This window comes from Mesoplodon mirus (assembly GCF_964341445.2).
Source record: "Mesoplodon mirus genome assembly, chromosome: 16".
Classification (NCBI taxonomy): Eukaryota; Metazoa; Chordata; class Mammalia; order Artiodactyla; family Ziphiidae; genus Mesoplodon; species Mesoplodon mirus.
Genome location: NC_138992.1, coordinates 19120015 through 19148000, shown reverse-complemented (window position 1 = coordinate 19148000; position 27986 = coordinate 19120015). Strand labels below are relative to the sequence as shown.

The window sequence follows — 27986 nt, the reverse complement described above, 5'->3', positions numbered from 1 at the left end:
CAAGACCAGTCTTGCAGTTAAATTGAGGGAAGTAGGGTATGGGAGCTGTGAGAGTTGCGGGGAGGACAGGTGGAAGAGAATAGGTGGAAACCAGGGGAGGGTAAGAAGGAACAAATTAAAGAGCGAAGCGGTGAGCCGGGCGTCGAGACGCTCCAGGAGCGCTGGCCGCTGGCCGGCAAAGGGCACCAGAAGAGCAGAGCAGGAAAAACCGGGCCAGGTGGCCGCCGCACCTGTGCACGTGACCCGCGCGGGCGCCGGGGCGGAGGCGCGCTCACCTGGGCCCACGTGACGGGGCGGGGCCCCGCCTGGCCGAGGACAGCGCTGCCACGCCCCCCTCCCGGGCGGCGCTCCCGGAGCCCGCGGACCCGAGCAGCGGCGGCGGCGGCAGCGGCGGCGGGAGCCCGGGAGGCGGAGGCAGGCGGAGGCAGGCGGAGGCGGGCGGAGGGAGGTGGCGGCGGCGCGCGGAGACGCAGTAGCGACAGCGGCAGCATGTCGGCCGGCGGAGCTCCCGTCCCGCCGCCCCCGAACCCCGCCGTGTCCTTCCCGGCGCCACGGGTCACCCTGCCCGCCGGCCCCGCCATCCTGCGGACCTACTCGGGCGCCTTCGTCTGCCTGGAGATTGTAAGTGGGGCAGCCTGGGCGAGGGTCGCGCCCCGGGTGGCGAGAACTAGTAGCGGCATCCCGCCCCCAGGCTGCGTCCTTCTGCGCGGCCCCCAGCTCCCGTCTCCCCGGCGTGGCCTTCTCCTGCGCCCCTCCCGGGGTCCTCCCGATGCCCAGCGCAGCCCGCACCCGGGCGACGGCGCCACAGCCCTGGCCCTCTCGCCTGGCACCTGTTACGCTGGCACCTGCTCCTCCGCTGGCGACAGAAATGGTCCCGGGAGAGCGAGCAGGAGGCCCCGCGGGGCCGAGGATTGGGGACTTTGAGAGGAGAAGGCTCTTTGGAGTTGGGGTACTGTCAGAGACCCCCGGCGGTTTGGCCGGGGGCCGCGCTGGGCTGGAGCGGGTGCCGGCGCTCTCGGCCTCGCCTGATGCTACCTGCCATTTTGTTGGGTGCTGCAAGGTGGAGCCAACGACCGGGTGACCAGGAGGCCGCCAGGATGTGCAAAGAGGGGGCAGGAGGTACCAGGAAGAGGAGGAGGAGGGCTAGAAGACGTGGGCTTTTTTTTTTTTTTTTTTTCCCTTTTGCCATTATGAGCGCCCTTTGGATTGGGGAGAGAAGCAGGGCTCAGGAGGCAGGACAGGGAAAAGGTGAAGCCCATACGGTGCCCTGGGCAGTGTCTAATCAAGTGGGCTGAGAATGGTAGGGTAAAAGTACAAACGTGGCTGTCAAGCTCCTCGCCGCCTGCGTGTGCGCCTTCTCCCTTCCGAGTCTACCTGTGCAACTCCAAACCCTCTCAGTGCACTGGTCACCCGGCCTGTCGTGCAGGCTTCTTGGGCTGCAGACGTGAACTTTTTAAAAGGCACTTTAATGGAGTTGGGAGGTTTTGAAGCTCGCTGGGGAAAATGTGCAAATATAAATTGGGCAACCTGAGGTTGCATCATGCCCTGAGAATGGCAAATACAGAGTGAAACGTTTGCCAGTCAGTGTCTTTCCTGCAGGCTGGCTTTGCTCGGTTTGGGGTTTTCATATCGTCCCCCTCACCCACACCTTTGAGTTTGCATAACCTGGATTTGGGTCGCTTCGGTTTCACTTTTGTGCTTGTGGGGCTGGAACGCCTTGTGAGCATTGGTTTTCCGCCCTATTATGCTAAGGCACCCTAAGTTAAGTTTAGCTCAGATTTGAATCTGAAAAAGGAGACAAGTGAGTTACAGGCTATGACATCAGTAATCGGATCGTGACTGCGAGGCTAGGAGAAACTGGTTTGAGTCTGATCCCAGTTCGGAAGCATCTGAATGCTTGGGCTGAGGTGCGGGCATCCAGGTGAGAAGAGCGGAGAGAGGGTGGCCTTGGGTGGGCAGCCCCACTGTGGGGAGGGAGACAGCCTGAGACCAGTGAAGCCTGGGAAGAAAGATTTTATAGGTTCTGGGCTCCCTTAGTTCCGTGTTCCTCAGACTCCAGTTGTTTTCCTACCTCTGTTAGAAGTTTTTGCCTGCCATATTTACCTGTTCTAGAATTTACAGATTGTGCACTTTAAATGCATTCACTTTCTGAGCTTCAGTACCTTACCTTAGCCTCATCCTAAGCAATAAAAACATGAATTCTCAAATTTGATATACTGGTCATATTTTTCTAATATTTATTCAAATAGATACTTATATGTTTACATATATATGTACATACGTAAAAAATGTGACATACATATATGTATATATATGCAAAGAAGGCCTAGCCATGTGCTAGCAAATCAAATGCCATCTCAAGAGCCACCGGTGATCATGTGACACTTTTGGAAACTCCACCTAATTCTGAGAAAAAAAGCGGAAAGTGGTTTATTCTATTTCCCCCCTCCCACCCCCAAATCTCTTTATTTATCTAGCCCATTGGTTAGTTCTCAACTCCTGCTATACTTAATTGCTTGGGCAGATTTTTAAAATACTGTGGCTAGGCCAGACTAATTAAATCAGACTCTCTGGGGGAGCATCCGAGTCCATTAGGTTTTTTAAAAAGCTCCCTGGAGGTTCTAATGTACGGTCATGTCTGGGAACCACCAAGGGAGGCCTTTTCGGGGCTCTGTGGACAAGACAGCTCTCTTGCAAATGTGAATCCTCTCCCTCTGCTAGAACTTCTGCCACTCCCCATCCCAGGGGAAACCCCAGGCTCACAGGAGTATCCAATCCCTTCCTCCCGTCTCTTCATTTCCTCTGGCTTCTTAGCCCGAGAACACTTCTAGGATCCTTATCTAGATAGAACAGCATCACTTCTGAAAGCCATTTCCGTTTAATTTTCACTTTTTTTGGCCAAATATCTCGATAGGTTTCAATCATAGGCCTCCATTACCTTTTACTTGATATCAACCTCCTTCCTTCCCAACCCAACCTGCAAAAAATAAAAGGCCCAGAATATTCCAGTGAAACTGGTGACCTTAGAGAAACAAGAGACCACATGAGAGCCACACTATAGCTCCTTCTTGGCCCTCACCCTGCTGTGCCACTTACAGCTATTGGATCATGTGCTTTAAGAGAGCAGAGGTGGAGGCCACCTTGGTCCCCTCTCTCTACCTAGAACATCCACACGGAGGAGATGCGCAGATATAAGCAAAGTAGACACTTTTGAAGCACTTTGGTCCCGGATTTCTTAATATCCCTCTAATTTTCTGATCCCTTGAAATTGTTCAGTCTCCCATGGCTCCTCTTCAGAAATTTCTCTCTGTAAATTAAACGTGAGAATTCACCAGAAGCAGTTCTAAGCTCTGGGTGATGTCCTTTCTGGGGACCCCTTTGTTTTAGCCTCTGCCAGTGTTTCTGAATATGCCCAAACTCCTTAATTTTGACTTTCTGTCGAATCCATTTGTCCTCGCAATTTCTTTATGTCCCATTGCTGTCTAAAACTGTACACCTGAAAACTGCATCTGACAAAGATGCTGGGCTATCTATAGTTGACTAAGCTAATGAAACCATGATCTTGGAATTCACTTCTCGCACTAACCAGTAACTTTGCTCAATAATTTAATTTCAATTTGCCTTGTTGTACCACATTCACAATCTCTCAAGTGTCCGGCATTTGTTGGGGAGATAATTCAAAAGATACAGATATTGCCAGCCTCCAAACACCAGGTAAAGTAGTTTATAGCACTGGCTTTATAGGTGGAGATATTGCAACTTCACATGCACGGTGTGGTTTTCTTGAGACAGGTATGTTGTACTGCTAGACACCTAAGTTGTCTACCTCTGGGTTTTTGCACTCAGCTATACTTACCAATATGTGCTCGCTATGAAGAGTTTAATACTAAGTTAGTTTTGCAAAGTGAAACCTTTTAGTTTAAGATGGAAAACATTGCCTTCAAAAGTTATCATTTTCAAAATCTAATGTTTTGATTCAGTGTTTCCTGAATTAATGTTTTGTAAGTCATTCATCAGGTGTTTATTGAATACCTGTTGGGCGCCAGACACTATTCTGGGAACAAAGATACTTAAACTCTGCCTTGCTTGAAAGAGCTCATAACCTAGTTGAGAGGATATGCCCCCAAATAACTACCATTCAGGGAATAAAGACACAACAATGGAAAGTGAACTATAGCTAAAGCACTTTCCAGGCAGGTGTATTATGAGAAAATGACATTGGAACATCTGTGCTATTGGGCTAAACAAGCTATTTCTGGCCCTTGTCCTCAATGAGTATTATGCACAAGAAGGTTGGAAGTAACAGTATTAAACATGGAAAAGAATAAAGGTCATTATTGAATTCAGTGTGTTTCACAGTTTCAGTATTTAGGAAACTGTCTACATCCCCCATGATATTCCTGAACATTTCTCTTTATGGGAGATGGCCTAGGACTCTTATTCACAGGCTTCTAACTGCAGTGTTTTGGATGCGACAATCATTTTCATCTTTTCAACAAATAATAACCTGCTATGCATCAGGCCTTATCTTATGCCCTGGAAATAGGATAATTAACATAACTCCTGCCCTTAAAAGAAAGTCCTATACAGTAAAGTATAAATCCAAGAAAGAATTACAGTGCTGCATTTGAAGTGATAAAATTGGTTTATGGGCTTCCCTGGTGGCGCAGTGGTTGAGAGTCTGCCTGCCAATACAGGGGACGCGGGTTCGTGCCCCGGTCCGGGAAGATCCCACATGCCGCGGAGCGGCTGGGCCTGTGAGCCATGGCCACTGAGCCTGCGCATCTGGAGCCTGTGCTCTGCAACAGGAGAGGCCACAGCAGTGAGAGGCCCGTGTACAGCAAAAAAATAATAATAAAAAATTGGTTTATGAAAAGTACTATTGAAAAACAGGGTGGAGTACATCTGGCCACTGGGAAGGCCAGGACAGGCAGCTTTAATGGGATGGTGACATTTGAATTTAGCCTGAAATGATGAGTAGAGGTTCATTAGACAAAAGTGGGAAAGAGAATTCCAGGTAGAAACAAGGGCATGTGCAAACCCCAGAGACAAGAAAGACCATGGTATGAAGTTCTGGCAATGGTTGGTGTTTTTCTGTGTGTGTTTTTCTACATGACTTATGGGAAGGTGGCAGGTGGAGGAAAAAGATCAGGTAGGGTTCAAGGTGTGGTTTGCTGAGAAACGATAGGCCAAGGCATAGCATTTGTTTTTGTCTGTGATGGGGAGCTGCTGAAGGACAGGGATAACTTGATCAGACTTGCAGAAATCTTTGAGTAATGAAGTTTGCTTATGAAGCAGAGAGATTGAAGGCAGGAAGATCAGCCAAAGGGCTTATTGCAGTGCTTTGGATGAGGGGTGTTGAGAACTAGAAGCAGGACAAAGAAAAGAAGCAGAGAAGAGGCACAGAGGTGATATTTAGAAGGTCAACCGCATGTGTAAAGTTTTGACATGGCCTGAAATGATCGTAGACCAAACTTAAGTATAAGATGTAACACAGAGGACTTACGCCAGAAAAACAAAATGTTAATGAAAGGATGATGGGGAAGGAGGGGCTGTGCAGCAGGCATGTGCAGTCATGCAGATAATTCTATGGAAGGGATTTCAGGTTATTTTCAACCTGCAGCTTTGACTGTAGATGGACTAACACATAAGTGTTCAGCTGCATAGAGTTCTCTCTTCTCACCCAGAAAATAGATTTCGGTTGCAAAGGGACATTGTGTGTCTGCAGTGGTGAAGAGGGGCCATCTGTGGGTATGTTTTCCCTGCTTCAAAGGGGTTTTAATTCTATAGGTAAAATTTTTACTTTGCGTCTGGGTTAAAAATCTCCATCCATGTGAAAAAAAAGTCTTTAAAACTTCATAAGGAAAAATGTGCCCCTGCCAAAGATTATTTTCAGCAATCATTTTCCCTGGCTGGCAGTTCCGTAAGAAATAGAAAGAACTGAAACATGGAAAACTTCAAACCAAGTTGTTGAAAACCTTGACCTTGAGCTCCAAAGCAGAAGGTTAAGGAGAGGAGATTTGTCTTGTGGCGCCTGATAGAAATGTTGTACCTGGTGGTAGGAGCCATGGATGTGGCATATCTGCATTGATATAGCTGAATAGGAAAGACTGTGTAATGACATGGGACAGGAACCAGGCAGGTGTAGCCAATACCACGCACGTTCAGTACTTAACGAATGCTGTGTGATTGTTCTGTAGGACAAACTGAACAGTGTGAAAATATTCTAGAGAAACTGACTGGAGCCGGGAAGAGCAGCTTTGGAGTACGCCCTCTTAAATCTTGCCCAACTTTTTTTTTTCTTCTAGCATTTTATTTTATTTTTTAACTTTTTATTGAAATATAGTTGATTTGCAATGTTATGTTAGTTTCACATGTACAGCAGAGTTCATTCATTTACAGCAGATTCAATTATACATATATATGTATATATATATGTATTCTTTTTTTTACATTCTCTTCCATTATACGTTATTACATGATACTGAGTATAGTTCCCTCTGCTATACAGTAGGTCCTTGCTGGTTCTCTATTTTATTTTATTTATTTATTTATTTATTTTGCTGTACGCGGGCCTCTCACTGCTGTGTCCTCTCTCGTTGCGGAGCACAGGCTCCGGACGCGCAGGCTCAGCGGCCATGGCTCACGGGCCCAGCCACTCTGTGGCATGTGGGATCCTCCCGGACCGGGGCACGAACCCGCGTCCCCTGCATCGGCAGGCGGACTCTCAACCACTGCACCACCAGGGAAGCCCAGGTTCTCTATTTTATATACAGTAGTGTGTATATTTTAATCCCAAACTCCTAATTTATCCCTCTGCCCTTTCCCCTTCGGTAAACATAAGTTTATATTCTATTTCTGTGAGTCTATTTCTGTTTTGTAAATAAGTTCATTTGTATCATTTTTAGATTAGACGTATAAGCTGTATCATATAATATTTGTCTTTGTCTGGCTTACCTCACTTAGTATGATAATCTCTGGGTCCATCCATGTTGCTGCAGATGGCATTATTTCATTCTTTTTTATGGCTGAGTAATATCCCATGTGTGTATATACTACATCTTCTTTATCCATTCATCTGTCAGTGGACACAGGTGGCTTCCATGTCTTAGCTATTGTAAATAGTGCTGGTATGAACATCGGGGCACATATATCTTTTCGAATTATGCATTATGTATTATGTATCTTTTCTCTGGATATATGCCCAGGAGTGGGATTGCTGGATTTTTTGTAGCTCTGTTTATTTTTTTAAAGAACCTCCATATTGTTCTCCATAGTGGTTATACCAATTTACGTTCCCACCAACAGTGAGGAGGGTTCCTTTTTCTCCACACCCTCTTCAGCATTTATTATTGCCCAACTTTTAAAATGTCATGACTCCTCTCCAGGAGTTTAAAGTTTGACCTGAATTTCCTGTGTCCTATTTTATATGAAAAGGGCCATGCCCTTTCGTAGTCGCCATAGATGACATTCCTAACTTTTGTATAATAGCTTTCAGAAGAAGTAAGGTAAAAAGCAAGAAAAGAGGCAAAGACTTGTACAGTCCTTGTTGATACTGAAGCATGGGCACGCGTGAACATTTTTAACCTAGGTGATAACTAGTTACCTATAAACATGAAAAGAGGATTTTAAAAATCAAGGGAAATTATAAATAAGAATAAAAGAGGGCCAGAACATACTTCTCCCTTATAATATGGGCTTTCCATTTTAAGATTAATATCAGCTTGGTAGCCATGGAAGCACCAAGAGATGGCATCCAGCCAGAGAAGTCTTTCTGGAAGACATAGTACTGGAGTTTAGTTATCCAGCGAAAATTCTGATGGCAGCATGCTGAGCAGAAGCATGGACCAGTGTAATAGACACACTGTGTGCAGAGGATGAGGGACAGAGGCTGCAGTGCAGAGACAGGGTGGCAGGGAAAGGAGCATTGCAGGGGAGAGGGTGAGCTCGGAGAGGCAGGCAGGAGTATTCACCAGTGCTGTAACCACTGGACTGCAGTCACATCATGAGTGACTTTACACTTTTATGGGCTGCCTTGTAAACACATCTATCAGCTCTTGTATCTGTTGACTGAAGTATGTTCCCACTTAAAAACGTTCTTTGGAATACGAGTTGTGTGTAAAATGGAGTTATAGGTAATCTATTCACTAGAAGATAAATACTCTGAGCATGTTTGACACCCTTTAATCCTATTGTTTCATTTGTAGCACCCATTGAAACAGGAGGGGTTATCAAGAAGATAAGGTATTCTGAACTTTTGGAGGGCCACAAACCCCTTTGTGATTCTGATGAATATTGTAGACTGTGGCCTCAGAAAAATGTATATGCACTTATCTACCCAATTTGATATGATTTTGGAGAATCAACCCTGCCCCTGCCCCAAGCCAATCCATGGCAAAAGCATAGAAACCCTGCTCTAGAATAAACACGAAACTTTGATGGGGACGAACTAACATAATGTTAAGAGCATAAGCTCTGGTAGCCAGTTGCCGGGTTCAAATCCCAGGTCTAACATTTATTAACTGTATAACTTAGAGCAATTTATTAATGGCTCTCTACCTTGATTAACTTCTCTATAAAATGGTAATAATAATAGTACTTAGCCCTCAGTGTTTAATCTCTCAGTGTTAATCTCAGAGGATTAAATTGGTACAAATAAAACCCTTAGAACAGTGCTTGAACACAAGACCTAGATAAATGCTAGCTCGTATTTCTGTTACCCTCACCAGCTTCCACCTCTTACTCAGATTAACTCTGTAAGCCAGGTTGGGAGACATTTTTTCCTCTAGTCTTTCTGATTTGTTCGTCCTCACTGATTTAAAGTGATGAAAAGCCCAATATGTAAGCAGTAGGAGAATTGGAAAGAGAGGGTCATTATGTTATACACAGAAAGTTCTAAGTATTGAAATGTTTCTCCTTAGGGCAGTCTAACCAGTCCTTTATACCTTCAGCTTCACTTACCTTTCCCTGGTTTCATTCCAAACACTGACTGAAAATAGGTCAGAGTAGGAATTGGCCTGTTTACTTAGTGAATAATAAGAGTATACTAAGATGAAGGTGTCCAAGTGGTTTGAAAATTATTAGCCAAGATGTCGGAGGGCATGTTTTAAAAGCACGCCATTAGGAAATAAGTGACATTTGAAAAGAAAAAGGGGGTTTGCAAAAGGAATCCTTTGGGGACATAGGAAGACCATCCAAATAGGACTCAATCTGAGAAGTCTGTAATCCACGCAGCCAGAATCGCTGCTTGCTCAAGACCATGGTTTCCCATGGGGTTACATATTTTTGCCAGTCCACAGTTTCTAGTGAAAACATGTTTTAGCTCCAGCTCTGAGAGTTCAGTTCGGTGTGATGTGTGGATGAATAATACTTCCATGGCTTTCTTATGGGAAGGCTTCAGCCAAGGTACACCCTTCTGCCCTGCAGGAGCCAAACTGAAGGGATGAGCATACGCTACAGTAAGCCACAAAGGAGACCCGTGGGTTTTGGAATGGGTAGCAACTTAATCACGGCAACTCGGGATATATTTGAGCACTTGAGGTGTGTGCCAGGTTCACCTAAATTTGAGCTCAGGAGGTGAGGGGTCACAGGGGAAGACTGATATCTACTTGAAGACGTGTTTGCCTTTGCATTACCTGGAAGTTGGGTTGTCTTTTTGTCAGAGCTTGAGATTCAAAGTCATGAGCCCTGACTTGGTTCCTTACAAAATTTCAAAAGGTGGGGCATTTGGGAGTTTTGTGTGTAAATATCAGACTTTTTAGGACACCAGAGAGTGGTGGAAGGCCGTGATAGACAAGGGGTCAGAATGTGGATTCAGTTCACCGTGGCTGAACAGGAATTCCAGCCTTCTTCAGGGTGTGTGCACTCTGTAGTTGCTATGAAACGTTATCAACTATTCTCCCTCAGATTTTAACCATTTTTGTGCTCTGCGTTTCACTTCTAAAAACAGGCTACCTCCAGAGCCACCTCTACTGAACAGGGATGCTGACAATTAACATGAGTGGTAAATACTCTGAGCTTCGTAATGTGCAGAATTAGGTGAAGGGAATATACTAAGCATTGGTAATGTTATTAAAAGCTCAGTTTTTAAAGTTGGAGCTAGATTGGGAAGCTCAGGAGAAAAGGTAGCTCTTGGCCAAAAGAAAAGGTAGCTTATCGTGAAGTAAGGAGAAATAACTGTGTCAAGGCCCTAGGGACCCATTCAGCAATGTGACAGTCTTGCAGCGAGGAAGGTGGCTCTCCAGCGTGGGATTATCTCTCCTCCCTGGGCCATCCTCTATGTTCCAAAGCTCCTGTGGTAAGGACGACTTAAATCTGTATTTCACGGCATCTCTGATCCAGGAGTGTAGTGTGTGTGTGTGTATTTGGGGCGGGGGAGGCATCCACACACCTTCCTGCCTCCCCTGCCCCCTTTCCAGCCACACACACACCACAAATGGGGAGGCAAGTCTGTTCTCTTTTCATATACACACTTAGTTCCCTTTCCAAGCCTTTGAGGTTTGGGAAGGGCTGTAGTTTTGAGTCCGACAAGAAGAGTTCATCTCTACTGTTTCACGTTAGCATCCGCTGTCACAGCCCTCGTCTGCCTTGAAAGCCTGCTTCAAAAAAATAAATAAATAAAAGTTCATGAAGAACCTAGGGGTAAGACGGGAATAAAGACCACAGACCTACTAGAGAATGGACTTGAGGATATGGGGAGGGGGAAGGGTAAGCTGTGACAAAGTGAGAGAGTGGCATGGACATATATACACTACCAAACGTAGAATAGATAGCTAGTGGGAAGCAGCCGCATGGCACAGGGAGATCAGCTCGGTGCTTTGTGACCACCTAGAGGGGTGGGATACGGAGGGTGGGAGGGAGACACAAGAGGGAGGAGATTTGGGGATATATGTATACGTATAGCTGATTCACTTTGATAGAAAGCAGGAACTAACACACCATTGTAAAGCAATTATACTCCAATAAAGATGTTAAAAAAACAAAACAAAACCTGCCTCCCCTGCCTACCGTCTAGATTCCTCCCGTTCTGTTTCTTCTTCCCTCTCGCAGCCTCTCGGAGCACACAGTGTTGAGCCCTTTTTATAGCACTCGCCACAATCTGCTCCTGAATCAGATTTGATGGTGTCTATTTCTCCCTTATTAGAGCTCCTGGAGATAGAACCTTGCCTTTTTTTTTTTTTCTCAGTGTCCTTCTGCAGTGCCTGGCAGCAGATTTGAGGCTGACCAGTTTGGGATCCAGTCCAGGTTTATTACATGTTATGTTTAATTCCAAGGGATCATATAGCCTCTTCTTCAGAGGGGTGAAATTATCATAATCTCGATGTCATATAATTATGCTTATCTATCTGAGTCTGCCTGTCCCTAATAAACTGTGGCCAATTGTTCTTTATTATTCTTTATACTGGCACCTAGAGTTTCAATAAATGATTCTTGAATTAATAGATATATAATAATGATGTATATTTCTTAAACAGTATTTAATGTAGCTTATTTGTGATGGGAGAGTAAGAAAAATCTACCAAGAAGAGGCTGAGAAAAAAAGAAAAAATGGAAGATCTTATCACCTTCAAATATTTATTAAACAGTATGAAAGAGTATAGAATCTTTGACCAGGGACACTGTTTCTTTCATAAGCTACTAATAAGGTTGTGGTTACATTTTTTTTAATATGCATTATTACCCATGACTTAGATTTCCTTCCTAAAACTTTCTGGGTTGATTGTTCATATTTGATTTAGAATAAGGACTTGAGATATACCACCACTATTATCAATTTATTAGATTGGTGCTTCTGTTATCATTGCTCAAGTGATAATTTATTAGGCTTTCCAAAATGTTTTTCAAAGTACTAATGAATTGTATGGGCCTTTTTTAAAGAAACAAATTAATACTTGTTTTTTTTTTTTTTTTTTTTTTTTTGCTGTACGCGGGCCTCTCACTGCTGTGGCCTCTCCCGCTGCGGAGCACAGGCTCCGGACACACAGGCTCCGCGGCCATGGCTCGCGGGCCCAGCCGCTCCGCGGCATGTGGGATCTTCCAGGATCGGGGCACGAACCCGTGTCCCCTGCATCGGCAGGCGGACTCTCAACCACCGCGCCACCAGGGAAGCCCCAATACTTGTATTTTTAACTTTTAGTGACTTACACAGTTTGGATATTATCTAGCAAGAGTCACATGATTATTGGTTTTTAATATTTGGTGCTCCAACTGTTCTCACATGGGAACTAGGAGTTTGTTCACTCAGCAAATACCTGAGCACCTTCCATATGCCAGGCGTACCTGCTTCTATGATATCGCCTATATTGTGTGGGAGGCTGGGGGCCGGGGGGAATTGATTCCCATTTGCCTGTCGGTGTCTCCAGGCAGGTGTACCATAGCCTAGGTTTTTGTGTTGCCAAGTGTAGCACAGTGCCTGACTGAGAGTTAGGAAAGAATTATTATGTAGATTAATAAATGACATGGGATGCAAGCCATTAGAAGGCAGCATGCTGCCAAGAAGATCTCATAGTGCAGTTGGACTGAAAGCCAGGGGCATCAAGTACAGTGTTTCCCATCAACGTAACAAATCCATAGTAGGGAGCTTGCCCAGAGGGCGGGGTGGGGGGGCCTGAGCCTGGGGCGGAGCTCAGGAAGGACGTTTAGGTTGATGTGCACTTCAGGAAGAGCTGTGCATGGGAGTTTCTCAGATACACATGGGGAGGGAATGACGTTCTGGGCCAGCATCTGTCAGGCCACTCAGATGTGAAAGAGCTTTGTCTCCGGACTGTTCATTTCTTTTTCTATAATGTGAGATGTGAGGGGTTTAGTGGCAAGAGACAAGTATGCAAAAGGCAGGTTTGCTCATAAAGGTCCTGGAATGCCATGCAGAGGGTGTGTAGCCTTTATCTCTCTAGTGGTAGTATGGACGAGGCTGTTGCTGTCAGGTTCATAAAACTGCCTGTCTTCACCCCTAACCACTTCTCCTCCTGTGTCTTCTCACTCACTCCCAGCTGTCCCAGCCAGAAATCTGGGTATTTTCCTTATCTGTTCTTTTGCTGTCATGTCCCACATCTGATCAGCCACCAACCACCCTCACATCTACTTCACAGTTTCTCTCTGAGCCACTCACTTCTGTCTGTCCTCAGCTCCTTGAGTCTACTTTACACTCTGTTATCGTGACAGTCTCCGCTGTGGTCCCTCAGTCCTTCGCCTGTTCCCCTCCAACCCATTGTCACACTCCAGCCAGAGAGAAACTCCTAAATACAAACCTGATCATGCTCATTCCTGCTCAAGGTGATCTGAGGCTTCCCATTGCCCTTGGGTGAAGTTCCTCTCCTTGACCTGACCTTCAGGACCCCCCACAGCGGCGTGTCCAGCTCACACCTCTGGCCATTCTGCACATGGTGCCCGCTGTTCCTGTCACCCTGAGCTCTGCCGTTCAGCTCTGCCAGGCTGTTTCTCAGCTTCCCCAAACCATCTTAAGACTCACCCCCCTGCCCTGGAACAACCTTCTTTGCCCTCTGCTACTCTCCCTGGCCCTGTCCTTTGGGTTGTTGCTTCTAGGGAGTGTTTCCTGACTTTTCAAATGTGGATTTAGAGCCCTCATTGTGTGGGCTTTGCCCAGTGTTTGCCCAATTGTGACTTGTGTGAAGCAGCGTTTTAGTGACTTGCTTAATTTTCTCTTTTCTGTAAGAGACCGTGAATTATGTGATGGTCGAGACCATTGTTTACCGTTTTATTCCTAGCACCTGGCACAATGCCCGACAGTAGGTATTTGTTGACTGTTAGATCTGTGAATATCTCAAGTATCTCTTCTCATGCCCAGTACATAGAAGAGTGTCACTACATGATGGAAGATTTTATTGTTTACTGTCATGTACAATAGCTGCTATTCTATATGTAGGCAGTAATCTCACCTGTACAAATAGGTCATGATAAGGACTGAAACGTGGCCATTAGAAGTGACAAGTTAGGAAGTTATGGCTGATCTTTGTTAATAGCCTCTCTGAGAAATGGTGAGAGCAGAAGCCAGTGGACAGTGGTTTGAAGAGTAACAGGAAGGAGAGGAGATGGAGGCCCAGCAAAGATGAATTTGTAAACATGGTGTCTGAAAAGGGAAACCCTCAGAGAGGGCAGTAGTTAGAGAGGCAGCAGGATCAACAGAAAATACTTTCATTTATTTATTTTTTTACTTTTTATTTTATATTGGAGCACAGTTGATTAACAGTGTTGTGTTAGTTTCGGGTGTACAGCAAAGTGATTCAGTTATACGTATACACGTATCTATTCTTTTTCAAGTTCTTTTAAAGGAAAATACCTTTAGATAGTGAAAGAATACTGAGCCTGGTCATAGGCTGAGGATGAGAGTCCAACAGGAAGGCAGGTGCAGAAATAGGCGTGGAGTCAGATCAGGTCCCAGAGTAGAAGTGCTGGCCTGCACCTGAGAGAAGAAAGCTCTCCAGTAGAGATAGAGGCAAGTCGCTGGCCGGGCTGCAGGAACACGTGCAGGAGTCTTGGGGGGGAGCAAAGGCGGTGGTAAGCCTGATGCAAGCATGTTCAGTTGTATGGCCCAAACCTATTCCCGTGTTTCGTTTTCCCTTTAGGTGTTTGGGGGACTCGTGTGGATCCTGGTCGCCTCCTCCAATGTTCCTCTACCTCTGCTGCAAGGATGGGTCATGTTCGTGTCTGTGACGGCTTTCGTCTGTTCCCTCCTCTTCCTGGGCGTGTTCCTCTCTGGCGTGGTGACTCAGATTAATGCCAACTGGAACTTCCTGGTAAGGGATAGTTAAGTCTCTTTCAGGAAAATGTGAGAAACTTATAAATATCTCATTCTGTCCTGAAATGCTGATGCCCTGTTCTATCTGTTGCCTCTAGTGGGAGGGAAAAGGTCAGAGCACCGAGGCTGCTGTGCTGCCATGTGGCTGGCCTTGCTGGACAGCAGGGTCCCAGCTTGTTCAGTTCCTGTGGTGACAGAGCTGAGCCATCTCTCTGTTATTCCATTATGAGTTAGATGACCTTTCCGCAAAGACTGTTTTAGTTCATACGACAAATGAATCACATTGCAGTTATTGAACTATTGAACAGATGCCTTTGGGACATGGATGCTGTGCCATACATCTTAAGATTTTCCATTGATTCCTGCTTCAGAGATTAAATACATATATTCTTTTCAGAAAACAAGTAGCTCTGTATTTTACTCTCCAAATACTTATAAAAGGAAAGGGGATATTTTATGTTTATTTTCCATGCCTGTCCTAGACTAGCAAGAATTGATATGTTTTAAGAAATGAATTTCCGATCGACACCATTTTAAAAATTATGACACCATTAAATTGGGTCAACTTACTTTCCCTTTTTCTCATATAAGATAGGGAGCCTCTTTCATGTTCGTGGTTCTTCATTCTCTGGGACTGTCTCAAAATGGTCCCCAGTGGAGCATGAATTCCAGTGCATGGTGGACAGGGCTTTAATGAAGTTCATGAAGAACCACCATTAGGTTTCCTTCACACTTTGGTGGTTAGGAGCTTAAATCAGACCTTTAGTCAGGCTTTACATATGTTCCTTTCTGGTGTGGTAGTATTTTATTCAGCAGCAAGGAAAATATTTGTTCTTGTCTTATTTGTAGACCATAAAGAGAACCATCATCCCAAATGTTATCAGCAGTGAAGTCTAAGCACATGTGGCTGTCCATTCAGTCAGCCCGGGGCAGATGGCACGGGTTAGTGTAAAGCTAAGGAGGAAGAGTGTAGTGTGGTGGTTATAGTAATGCACAGGCTTTGAGATTCGTCTGGTTTGCTTACTAACCATGTAGCCTTGGGCAACATATTGAACCTCATTTCTTCCTCTGTAAAAACAGTAATAATAATACCAACCTCACCAGATGCTGTCAAGGAATAATGGAATTCATGTAGTATAAAGTGCTCAGCTTTGTGTCTGATTTATAGTAAGTGATCAGTAATCTTCATAAGTCCTTAAACACGCTGAGGCTTGCAGTTTGAAACTTTGAAAGTCCTATTTCTTAGGTTGCTGATACAACGTATTTCTGCATTTTTGCCTTGATTTCTCATTAACGATGAGAAAATATTTCTAATAATTACTCAAGTGACGAAGATCAAAAATCCCTATTTAAGTGACAAATAGATGCTTAATCTCCTTCTTCTAAATGCCTGGCTTTCCTAAAATAACGCATGAATGAATCACTCAATCCCTAATGTTGGTGAGTGCCACCAGGCTCTTTTAATATCAGGCTTGAAGATGGTATTTGGCCAGTATGTACCAGTAGTAGTATAGCCCTACTGGTACTTTGGTACTGGTTAATACATAGCCATTTCCCCAATCGACTGCCTCTTCCTAAGTGCTGTGCTCTCTCTCACCCTGGCCCTTTCTTTGAGACCTTCCTGGACCTCCGAATAGCCCAGCAACTAAAGAGTTAATATCTGGAAAAGTAGTGAGTCTCCAGGATCCTGCAGCGCTCAGCATTCTGTCTAACTGGTTGATGCACACGCCTTACCAATGTTTAAATATTTTTCCAGTATCACTCCTGGTTTTATTAGACATACGTCCATGCCCTCTTCTTTCCTTTTGCTTACATTGAGTCTTATCTTCGGTATTGAGTATAAGCATTAATATTAGGTTTCCTAAATTTATTAGGTTTAATTAGGTTTTCTAAATTTGTATTTCTTTCCAATTTGAAGCATTGTATCTGATGTTCGGGCAATAAAACGTTGGTTTTTTTTTTTTAATTAAACCACTTTATGAAAGGGACAATTGAAACTGCCAATCTGTTCCATAGGTCACCTGCAAAGTTTATCTTACAGCTTTCTAGCTGGAGTAGTCCACTCTTACTGAGGGGAAAAAAGGGGACAGCGACACACAGGACACAGTACAGTGGTTGTTATACCAATCTTGTCATATGGTGGACATACTTTGTGATTTTCTACATACTTAGTCATTTTCGACCGCATGGCTGCTTTTGATAGATTTTTAAATTTATCTTGTATACTCCCAGCCAGGTACATTTATGAGCCATGGAGTTGTCACCAGATGGTAACAATTTTTAATTGCTGCATTCTGGAATTGTTTGACATTAATTGCTCAAAAAATTATTGCTCCACACCCACCCCGTGATAACAGTTTAATGTCGCCTGTATGCCGTGCATGAAGGAAGAATGCGTGTTGATAAAGAATTTATTTTCTGTAAGTATTCAGTGTGAGATATTACCTACAGTATGTATAGCTTCTAGTTTTTATTGATCATGAGATTAAATTAGTATTCATGGCTGATGTCCTCAATATTTTTTCCCAAGCTTTCTAGTGTTGGTGTAAATGGTGAAATAAAAATATGATATGTAATAACATATATTAAGTGCTAAAAACTTGCCCCCTTCTAATTTGAGGAAAGCAGCAGATTTTAATTTTGAGATGCTTTTTCTTCATTGTTTTTATATGGACTGGCAATAATACCATTTCACCTAACTTTAAACAGATGTCATATTTATTTTTCCCTTTTTGGAAGATGGAGTGTTAAGGAAAGATATATGTTAGAGAAATAAAAGATACCAAAAAACAAAGGGCCTTGTACAATTAAACATGTTTCTTCCCTTTCTTCCCCAAAAGTGTAGTTGGCACACGTGACCATCTGCCTAGTGTGGAAATCACTTAATACTTTTAAAATGTCCTGAGCTATGTTTTCTGTCCCCACATTCATTTACCTATTTGACCTTACAGAAAATGATCGTTGTCCTCATTTTTACAAATGAGAAAACTACAGCTCAGCATGACTATTGTCCCTTTTTCATGCTGCCATTGTGTAAAACAGGATCCCCCTATATACAGCGTGGCCTTTTTTTTTTTTTTTTTAAATAGTTAGTGAAAGTTTGACCTTGAGCTGAGAAGCAGAACATGGGCTGGAGATAAGAATGTGGGAAAGAGTTACCTGCTGCTGAAAATATTCAAGGCATGCTTGAGGCTGAGTTTACTTGAGGTGACGACAGGTGAGCTGCACTCTGGGGTGCGAGAGTGTTGGGAAGATTGGCAGAAAAGCAAGAGCATGTGACGGAGACTCAGAAAGGGGATGGGGTCCTCTGCTAACGGGGGAGGGCCAAGGGCTTCGGACAGGTGGTCCATAAAGGGTGGTCCCTGCCCTGCAGCACCAACATCGCCTGGGAACTTGTTAAGAATGCAGATTCTCAGATTCCACCCAGACACATAGAGTCAGAAACTCTGGGGTTGGTGCCCAGTAGTCTGTGTTTTAACAAGCTCTTCAGGTGTTTCTGATACACACTAACCTTTGAGAACCTCTGGCTTAGAGCAAATAATCTGCATTGTCCAAAACAATGAGTGAAATTGTGAGTGAGGAAGACCTTCGTGCACACATCCCACACATAGCAGGAATTAGAATAAGATGTCCAGGGTGGCCAAATATAAATGTGGGTGTAGCTCTCCAGTGGTGGGGGATATTTAATGAGCACCTAGTATATGCTTGATCCTATGTTAAGACCTAGAAATACAATGGTGTATAAGACAGGCCTGGTGGTGACTCTCCAAGAGTTTGTTGGAGTAGACAGTGGCAGTGAGGAAACGATTACACAACTGACAGAACAATTACAATTATGTTAATGGCCAAGAAGGGAATAAGAAGAGTGTACGTATCCTCTCTGGGCCACTGGGAGGCAGACTCTAAGATGGATTTAGAAGTATAAGAGATTTTTTTTTGTTTTTTGAGGGAAAGGGGAGGAGATAACACCTGCAAAAGAGGGAGGCTGTAGGATAAAGCAGAAAAGTCTTAGAGAGTGATAAAGTCTTGGCCAAATTAGTGAGAAGCTCCAGAGCACAGCCTTCCCTTTAAGACTCCTGTGTTGGGGGAGAGTGGCCAGGCACCAGTATCTGCTCTGGGCCATCACTGGCTGAGGGCGGCCCAGGAAGAATGTGACCTTAGTTCACACACAGCAGCAGATCTCAAATCCACCGAAGCCAAAGCTGTCAGCTAACCATGCTCCTCGCAGCAGAACTCAGGTTCTTTCTGGAAGGGACACGTGTGCAGCGTGTGCCGTGGATGCTCCAGACCTCTGCTTGCACCATGTGGTTCCACTTCTCCATACGTGTTTGGGGCCTCGCTCCTCCGGGGTTCCAGTGTGCCTGTCTTCCTGAAGCAGAACTTAAAAGAGGGAGGCTAGAGGGACAAACTGCAGCCCCTCTGACTGGAGTTGGTCTCAGAGCCACAGCTGGTCTTGGTCACCTCCCCCCTCCACTGACCATTTTAAACTCCCCTTGTTCAGCACTCAGGCCTGCTGGTCTCCAAGGTTTACCTGGTGGTGTAATGCAAACCCTCCCTCGTGAGAGAGTGTAAGCCCCCTGGTAACTTTATCCTTTCAGGCCAGTATTGCTGCAGTTCTCCATTTTAGTCGCAGTTGGGCAAGAGAGTTCTAACAGGGCCCCAAGTAGATCACCCGAGTTCCACATAGACTCCTTCCTGCCCTCCTGTGTGTCAGCAACCCTACCTTCTCTTGTCAAGATGGTGACGCCTCCTCTTGCCTTTTGATCCCTGAGCACAAAGAATCCAACGTACACAGGCAGCAGCCATAGCTCATAGTGCAATGGGATGCTTGCTGTATCCTCTAGCAAGAGTACATGCCCTGGGGACCAGGACCTCTGGTCATGCAGAGCCCAGAGTTGTGGGGACAGCAGTCACAGTCTTTCATCAGGTCAGTGGGAGTGATGACCGTAAGAGGAGAAACTCCTCCCCACCTTGGTTCTCACTCTTCCAATGAGGTCACACCACCATATTGAAAACTCTTTTTCACCATGTCTATCGCATTCCGAAAGATGGCCACACATCCTCACAGGGTAGTGCCTCCAGGTGTGCCTTCAGCCAGCCATCCTGTCGTGCTCTCAGGCCAGTGAGTTCTAGATGGTGCAGCATACAAGACAACTCATCGTCGAGGGCCCATTCCCACTCCTCCTCTGCTGAGAAGTTGGTCCCTTGGTCAGATGCTGTGTTGAGTAGGTGCCTATAAATCAGGCATTCTGTAAGTCCCTGGATAGTCTTGGAGGCTGAGGTTCTGCAGGGAAGAAAAGCAAATCCATACTCAGAATGAGTGTCTGTTTTTTTTGAGAATGAACCATTATGTCTCCCAGGGAGGTAGGAACTGAGTTTCATCAATTTGGTACCAGGTGTGAATAGTGCCATATCAGGGTCTCAGAGTCAGTCTCTGTTGCTGGCAGTTTCAGCATTAAGAAAAGGCGGTAGCTGGGTCAGCTTTGGCAGTTGGGAGTCCGTGCTATTGGGCCTTGACATAGCCTCCTCCTCCCAGCCGTGACCACTCTGGTCTTGTACCCACAATGCCACTCACTGGGTAGCTAGTGGCAAAGGCTGGTTGCATCAGCTGGCCAGGTCATTTTCTCTACATGCCATCCCATGGTGGATACTTCTGGTGGGCGTGACCACGTAACAGAAAGGTCACACTTCACACTGTATGCTTAATCCCATATGTCCATCTTCCTGCTCCATACTTCCTTGTCTCTAAACTTGTAGCCTTTTATTCTCCACAGCCCTGGCTACCCTGCCAGACCATTCACCACTGACCACAAGTCTCTGTATGTTCTTACCTTGGGCCGCTTTGCTTTCTTAACAAAGTGTATGACATGCTGCACCACTCATCGTTGCATCCATTCGGAAAATATCCCCTAACCTCTGTCTTTCAAAGCCAACCCTGAGTGTGGCTATAATGCACGTGTAATGCAGCTGCTGTACCTTTTCACCTTGCAACAGCATAGCGTGCCATCAGAAAAAGCACAGGTGTTTTCTTTCTCCTTCATCTGGACCTAAAGGCTCCCCTCCCCCATGTAGCCATAGGTGTGGGCTGAGGAAGGAGGGCGGTCCCATCCTGGTGGGTGACATGGGGGCCTGCGCTACCTGCTCACGCAGCAGACTTATGCCCTCTAGCCCAGCTCAGCTTGATCTCTGATGTGCCCTTCCCATCTGAAGAAGCAGTGCTCTGACTTTATGAGTTGGTGGCTTTGATAGAACTCCATTCTTAATGAGCAGTTCCAGATACTTAGTCACTTGGTGTCTCAAGATCAAGTGTTTCTTCTCTCCGATGGCCCAGGAGGACACCGGGAGCTGCTTTTCCAAGACGTGTAATTCCCCAGTACTACTTACATGCCTGACTTTAGAACCCCAGGAGCCTATGTAGTGATATTGTCACCACCATTGCCATGAGTTCCTTACTACGTCTTTTCCTCCATCACTCTAGAGTGCATAGGACCCAAAGGCTAGTACGGATAGCTGGATAGTATGACCCAAGCCATACAGAGTTGGGCGCATAAGAAGTTTATCGGACGGTAACACCTATGAAAGCTGAAGGGGGAGGAAGCAGGACTGGGAAAAGGGAAAGCCTTCAGCACAACGCAGTTCTGATACTCCTGTATGATACTCCTGTAAAGGAGGAAGGAGGCAAAATTAAGCAGGAGTAGGAAGGTGGTATTATTGGGGGGGGGGTGTGGAGGGCTAGGGGACAGGTGCGAGTAATTGGTTGTGGGAAGCCTCTTTCCGGTCAGAGACGCTACCATGCGTAAAGAGTATCAACCCTGAGGTATAGAGTGATTTCTAGGGACCAAGATGAGACCAGAGTGGCTGATATTCAAAGAGGAAAGAGGGTGGCATCAGATGAGGCTGGTGAAGAAGGCATATCATACCAAGAGTCGCCGGCCATGTCACCAAACGTTTCCCGTTCCTTTTAAGATGAAAACTTCAAATGGAAACAACAAATGGTGATTGTAAGGTGTATACTAATAAATGGTAAGTACCTGCTGTAGGAACTGTTAACAAAAATACACAGCGGTGTGTTGATGGTATATTAACTTACCTAAGACGATGTGAATTTTAAGAGTTGTGTGTCACATCAATGCAGCGAGAGATAAATAACTTAATCACAACTGAGTTTTGTATGAAAATATCCTCTGCTTTTTGTAGAAGTATATGTTTGTTTTGTTTTTTAGAATATCGGGAGATATGGTATTGAATTCAGTGATTTCATAGGCCCATAGTGTATGGGATGACAATCTAATGGGTAAAAATAGTGATTGCTCAAAAATAAAATGATTATAAAATGTGTATATAATTATATAACTATATAATATACATTAATAAAATATATTTATATAATAACTCTAACAAGATGTAATTAAATGCTATTTTACTTGAATTTGAAGGATAAGAATTCTATGGTACCTTAATCGAAACTGAAATTATATATTTTATTCTAAAATTCAGTGGATCTGAAGGTTTGCCACTGGGCCAATTACAACGTGTCAGTTGATTTTCACTGGGATTCTAACAGCTTGACATTGCTGAGGGAGCCAAAATAAATGGCAAATGCAGTTAAAGACTGTTTAAGTATTCTAATTTTCCTGAACATAAACTTCATTTGAAATAAGGAACGGAAGAAAAATCTCTTCTTTTCATTGTAGCTGTCTCCCTTTTCCACCCTCTTTCAGGATCTCGCTTACCATTTTACAGTGTTCGTCTTCTACTTTGGAGCCTTTTTGCTGGAAGCAGCTGCCACATCGCTACACGATCTACATTGCAATCGAACCATGGCTTTGCAGCCACTCTTGAACGATCACCAGTATAACATCAACGTGGCAGCCACAGTAAGTGTTTGATGAATACAGTTTACCAGCGCTTCCCCTCCCCTGTCAAGGTCTCCAAGAAAGCCCTTTGGTAACAATAGTTTTCTTTAATAATAACCATCAGCATTAGACATATAATAGCTGTTTATCTGTACAATAACCTTATGAGCCAAGTTGTTACCCCAGTGCTGTGGATGATGAAACGGAAGCACCAGGAGGCTGACATTCATGTAAGATCATACCTGTCAGTGGTAGTAGTTGACCTTGCACAACAAAGTCTACTTTGTGAATAGAATTAATTGTGCTTTCTACTTGGTGTAACTTCAGACATGGTTAGGGAGATTTGTCCTTCCCTTTCTCTCTCTAAGTGAAGCTGCCCTAGTAAACCTCTACATGCTTCAAGTTCTACATTAATCCCCATTTCATCCATCCACTCCAGTAGAAGTAAATCTTTAGTTTCTGAGTTTTAATGACAGAAACTAAATGCATGAGCCATTCATTTGTGACATTCCATTGAGTTCCTCACTTTTCTTTTTATTTCAATATGCCTTAGAGAGAGGAAAACTCCTTTTCTCTAGTAATAGGTATCAAAAGTGGTCATTCATGCAGGGGCCAGGCAGCCCAGTGTGGGTGAGTGAAATAAGCTGAGCTGACTCACAACAGGGGGACAACCTCGCTGATCAGATCATCAGATGAACAAAAGCATAAGCGAATTCCTAGTCAAAACAGAAACTCTCTCCTTTCGGGTGTATACTCAACATATAATTAAAAATGCACCAGGCTTTCTTTTTCTTTTTTTGATGGGGATCATTAGAGATAGAATTTATCAGAATTCCTGTGCTTATAAGGCACAAACAAGAGCAGTACTATAAACAGAACTGGGGGGAGCCACATGTATGCAGCCCCCCAGGATTCTGATATCAATGAGGATAACATAAATTCATAATCTGCCACTGCAAAGAAGACATGGAGGACAATTGTAACTACATGTGAGCAACTCAGAGTGTAGTTAAGATTTACACTTTGAGATTTATCATTTAAGAGTATCATTGCTGGGCTTCCCTGGTGGCGCAGTGGTTGAGAATCTGCCTGCTAATGCAGGGGACACGGGTTCGAGCCCTGGTCTGGGAAGATCCCACATGCCGTGGAGCAACTAGGCCCGTGAGCCACAACTACTGAGCCTGCGCATCTGGAGCCTGTGCTCCTCAACAAGAGAGGCCGCGATAGTGAGAGGCCCGCGTACCACGATGAAGAGTGGCCCGCATTCGCCACAACTAGAGAAAGCCCTCGCGCAGAAACGAAGACCCAACAGGCCAAAAAAAAAAAAAAAAGTAACAAATGTTCAAGTACAATTGGTGTCTTAAAAAAAAAAAAAAGAGTAGCATTGCTCAAGAAATTTTGAAATGTCCTGAAATTTTATAAATCGTGTATGAAATTTGATAGGGGGTTTCCCAAATTTGACAAACCTACACTGTTTGCATGTCATTACAAATATGGTATAAAACTGAAATAAACTTTTCTAAGTTATTGAAATAAAAATTTTGATCAACCACGGAAGAGGAAATACTAGATTTTCTCCAAGATTACAAAATCTCTCTAATGCCATTGTCTTATGAAGAGCACACTGTCTTGTGAAAAGGATATCAAAGAAAGTGGGTTTCCAAAAATAAGATGTATCAGGCAGGTAATAAAACAAAAATATTGTTGTTTTAGATTTGGGAATATTTGTGACATTTGTCAGCTTTTCAGAATTCATGGTTGTTGTGATTTCTTGTTCTAATTAAATATTCACATTTGTACTTTAAAATAAAGTGGTCATTCTCATTCAACAGAAAATGCCTAGATCAGGGATGTGTCAGAGAGACAACCAGCAGAAGAAGGGTGGGGAAAATAGCAGAATGGTAATTATGCTGTAAAAATGTTCTGTAGGTGGATCTGATATTCCTTCTCAGAGCTCTGGTTTCCTTGTAAAGGATTCCTGTACTACATATAATGTTTTACCATATTTAACTGCTTTGGTAGTTTTCTATGAATCATAAACCCCAAAAGGGTGAGGACAATACCTATCACTTGTTTATATGTACCAAATGTACTGATGTATGCATAGTTGGTGCTAAAGAAATCCTTGTTGAATACAAAGGACAGTGATTCAGAGCTAAATACAGACTTGAGGACTATCTCCCACACCAATCTGATGATTCATTTCTGTGGGTTTTCTCTCTTCAGCTCTAAGGTCACTTTCCATTGTCACAGAAATGATTTGCTACATCCTCAAGTCCTGATAGCTGCACTTTGCTTGGCTGTGAGATTACTGTGCAAATAGACATCTCATCGTGAAGTTTTGAATATATACTATGTTAGGGGTTTCACCACTGCTTAACAAGTGAGTCCAGTATGTGAAAAAAGGCTCAACCTAAGGCTGTCCACAAATGAGAAAATTATTAGAGGCTAGAATGTTTAAAAGAAAGGTTAATGGTGTGAGGGGATAAAATCATCAAGAAAAGAGAGGAATATAAACGATTTTCATTAGCGTTGAAGTATCTTTAAGTAGGCCGGTCAGTCTTCAGACAGTTGTTCCTTTGGACGAATGTTTTCTTCAAGTCAGAGTTATGAATCTGATGTGAATTGTTTCTTTTTTCTTAGATTTTTGCCTTTGTGACGACAGCTTGTTACGGTTGCAGTTTGGGTCTGGCTTTACGACGATGGCGACCGTAACACCCCTTACAAACTCCCTGCCTGTGTGTTAGTTTCATTTGTGTACTTTTTATGTCTCATCAATTTGGATACCGTTTTGTCCAGATATAACGGCATCCCCAAAGTAATTTGTTTAGTATATGGAGAGAATCTAAGTATAAGTTTTGGTTCATTTCATGGATGGAATTTTAATATGATGTTAAACAGAGAAATAGCCTTTAGTTTTACAACTGTGTCTTTCTCTTTTTTTTTCTTATTTTAAAGAAAATTTCCCTTTACATCCATAAAATACACAGATATCGTTCATGAAAAAAGGGGTATCTCTTGTGTTTAGTTACTGAGTCACCTGAACCTTAATTTTAATAGGTAACTAAAACTCCTGAAGAAAAACACATTTCAAATAAACTTCCCACTGAACTCTGTGTTTTAGTGTCGGAGATCGACACTCTTTAAAGGCCCAGATAGTAAATATTTTAGGCTTTGTGGGCCATTCAGTCTCTGTCACAACTACTCACCTCTGCTGTTACTACATGAAAGCAGCCATAGACAGTAAGTAAACGAGTAAGTGTAGCTATGTTCCAATAAATTTTTATTTACAAAAACCGGCAGCAGGCTGTATTTGGCCTGTGGGCTGCAGGCTATCGTTTGCAGACCTCTGGTGTAAAACCTTGGTTATGGGTTCTGTATTTTATTGAACTGATCCTGAAAGGTATAAAGCGAGTTAGAGAAGCCACATAGTATTTAGTCTCATGCAGTAATTACATTGCCTTTAGGTCAGCGGTCAAATACTTACCCTTGAAGGGGCTATAGTTTCTCAAGCTAATTCAAGCAGAGTCTTGGGTACAGGAAAAAGTAATTTATGAAGTGAACCCTAGTTGCTTAATCCACCTAAGAGTTTCCTAACAACTGAGCAAACTGCTCATCTGGCATCCTTAAAATGAGGGCCCCAGAGACCACTAACCGCTCCTGGAACTGGTATCTAGCTCCTGATGTCTTACTTTGGGTTTATTTATGCTTCCAATACAGCTGTTTACCCTGTGCGTGAATATACAAATATTTATGTGTGGATATATGTAAGGCTTTACCCAGTAGAGCTCTCCAAAGGGTGAACTTTTTACTTCTAATTCTTTTACATGACTCTGAGTTAAATTTGAAGAGAGTACGAAATATAACTTGAAGTTGTAGATCCTCACATGTTTAGAGAACAGTCCTGACATCTACCGAATATGAATAGCACAGAAAAGTATTTTAACCCGCCTCAGAGACCCTGGTTGTGGTAACATGCCAAAATGGCTTGAAGGGGAGAACAAGTTAGAGTTGGGCCCCCAGCTCACACCACCCGCCCAAACAGGATACTTATCTCTTGCCTCAAGAGGGCTACCTCTGGGAAAAGAGGGCTTTTGAATATTTTATACTTTCAACCCTTTGCTTTTTGGCTGAATCATCCACTACAAGTGCCATGTATAAGCTGGGCTGTTAGATTTCATGGAACATAGAACAATCCTGAATGAGTAGCATAATCAATGCTCAATGATCAAATCCTGTTTATGTGATAATCCCTTAGAAGAATCTGATTAGGGTTTGGTTTGTGTTGTAATTACAGAGATAAAAGGTATATTTACTATGTGGCAAGAGGATATCAGTCTTGTGACTTTGTACTGATGTCATAGCTTTTCTATAATATCCAACTTCCTTGGTTTTTCTAGCTCCATGCCACACTCTTAACCCTGAATTATGAATTGTATATTACAGAGTCATATATGTGCCATAAGGATATATTGTCCATTCCGGCTGGAATTGTTAAAAGTTAGTCTGCTAGATTTAGTTGTGAGATTGTATTTTTGTTTCCAAGGTATAACAGGTCCATGCTTGGTGGCATTAAATTAAATGATTTCATGAAACTGCTTTGGTGACACTTTTGTAAACGGATTGCTTCTAGAACATTAAGAACCAAGCCTAAAACTCATCTAACTGTGAATACTTAGAATTGTAAATTAATCACGATCTAGATTTGTGAGTTGACTGACAAAGCACTTGAACAAAAATTATGGCATTTGAGAATTTCTTTATATATCTTAGCTGTAAAAATGAGGAAGTGTTGGTTGGTTTTAAAATCTGGTAACTCCATGATGAAAAGAAATTTATTTTATAAGTGTTATGACTCTAATAAAGTATTCATTTGATAATCTTTTGGGGTCATCTATTTTTTATACAATTTACTTTGAAATTCAGTTAAAGGTTTGATATGAACTTGACAGATTTGGAGCTTCTAGACTCATAATATATAAGAGTTCTGCTTTAAACATTTCTATGTAAAAAGACAGTCTCTCAGGAAATGCCAGTAAATCTTTTTTCTTTGGTGAAGGTTCAGGAGGTGAGTCTTTGGAGGTAATATTATAAAGGAAGTTTAAATTTACTCTATTTTATTTAAAAAGCATTTATATAGGTATAATATATGCCAGGCAGTGTTCTAAGCATTTTTTCAAATATTAACTCATTTAATCGTCATCGTGACAACTCTATGGAATAGATATTATTGTTGCATTTTAAAGACGAGGGAACCAAAACAGAGACCTTAAGAACACCCAGGGTCACGTTCCTAGCAAGTAGGAAGGCTGGGATTTAGACCTCAGCAGTCTGGCTGCAAAGTCCAGGCTCTTCATGGTTGTGTATCACTCCGT

The 27986-nt window shown here is 43.5% G+C and overlaps 1 protein-coding gene across 2 annotated transcripts; it reads left to right on the top strand.

The window, feature by feature from the left end:
- The first annotated feature begins 273 nt into the window (after nt 1–273).
- On the top strand, nt 274–27493 carry MAL2 (mal, T cell differentiation protein 2). 2 transcript variants are annotated; one of them, XM_082601009.1, is made up of 4 exons: nt 274–621; nt 14583–14753; nt 22477–22632; nt 25255–27493. In XM_082601009.1, the coding sequence occupies exons 1-4, from the start codon at nt 490–492 to the stop codon at nt 25324–25326; spliced, it is 531 nt and encodes a 176-aa protein (XP_082457135.1). In that variant the 5' UTR covers nt 274–489; the 3' UTR covers nt 25327–27493. The 2 variants fall into 2 exon arrangements, with proteins under 2 accessions (XP_082457135.1, XP_082457134.1); XM_082601008.1 differs by lacking the exon at nt 25255–27493 and adding an exon at nt 23713–24226.
- Nucleotides 27494–27986: the final 493 nt, after the last annotated feature.

Excerpts from the sequence above, each read along its gene's own strand:
- MAL2 (XM_082601008.1), top strand. The coding sequence starts at position 490 with ATGTCGGCCGGCGGAGCTCCCGTCCCGCCGCCCCCGAACCCCGCCGTG. Across the intron at positions 622-14,582 it reads CCTTCGTCTGCCTGGAGATT|GTGTTTGGGGGACTCGTGTG; the intron begins GTAAGTGGGGCA and ends TTTTCCCTTTAG. Across the intron at positions 22,633-23,712 it reads ACATCAACGTGGCAGCCACA|GGGACACGGGTTCGAGCCCT; the intron begins GTAAGTGTTTGA and ends CTGCTAATGCAG.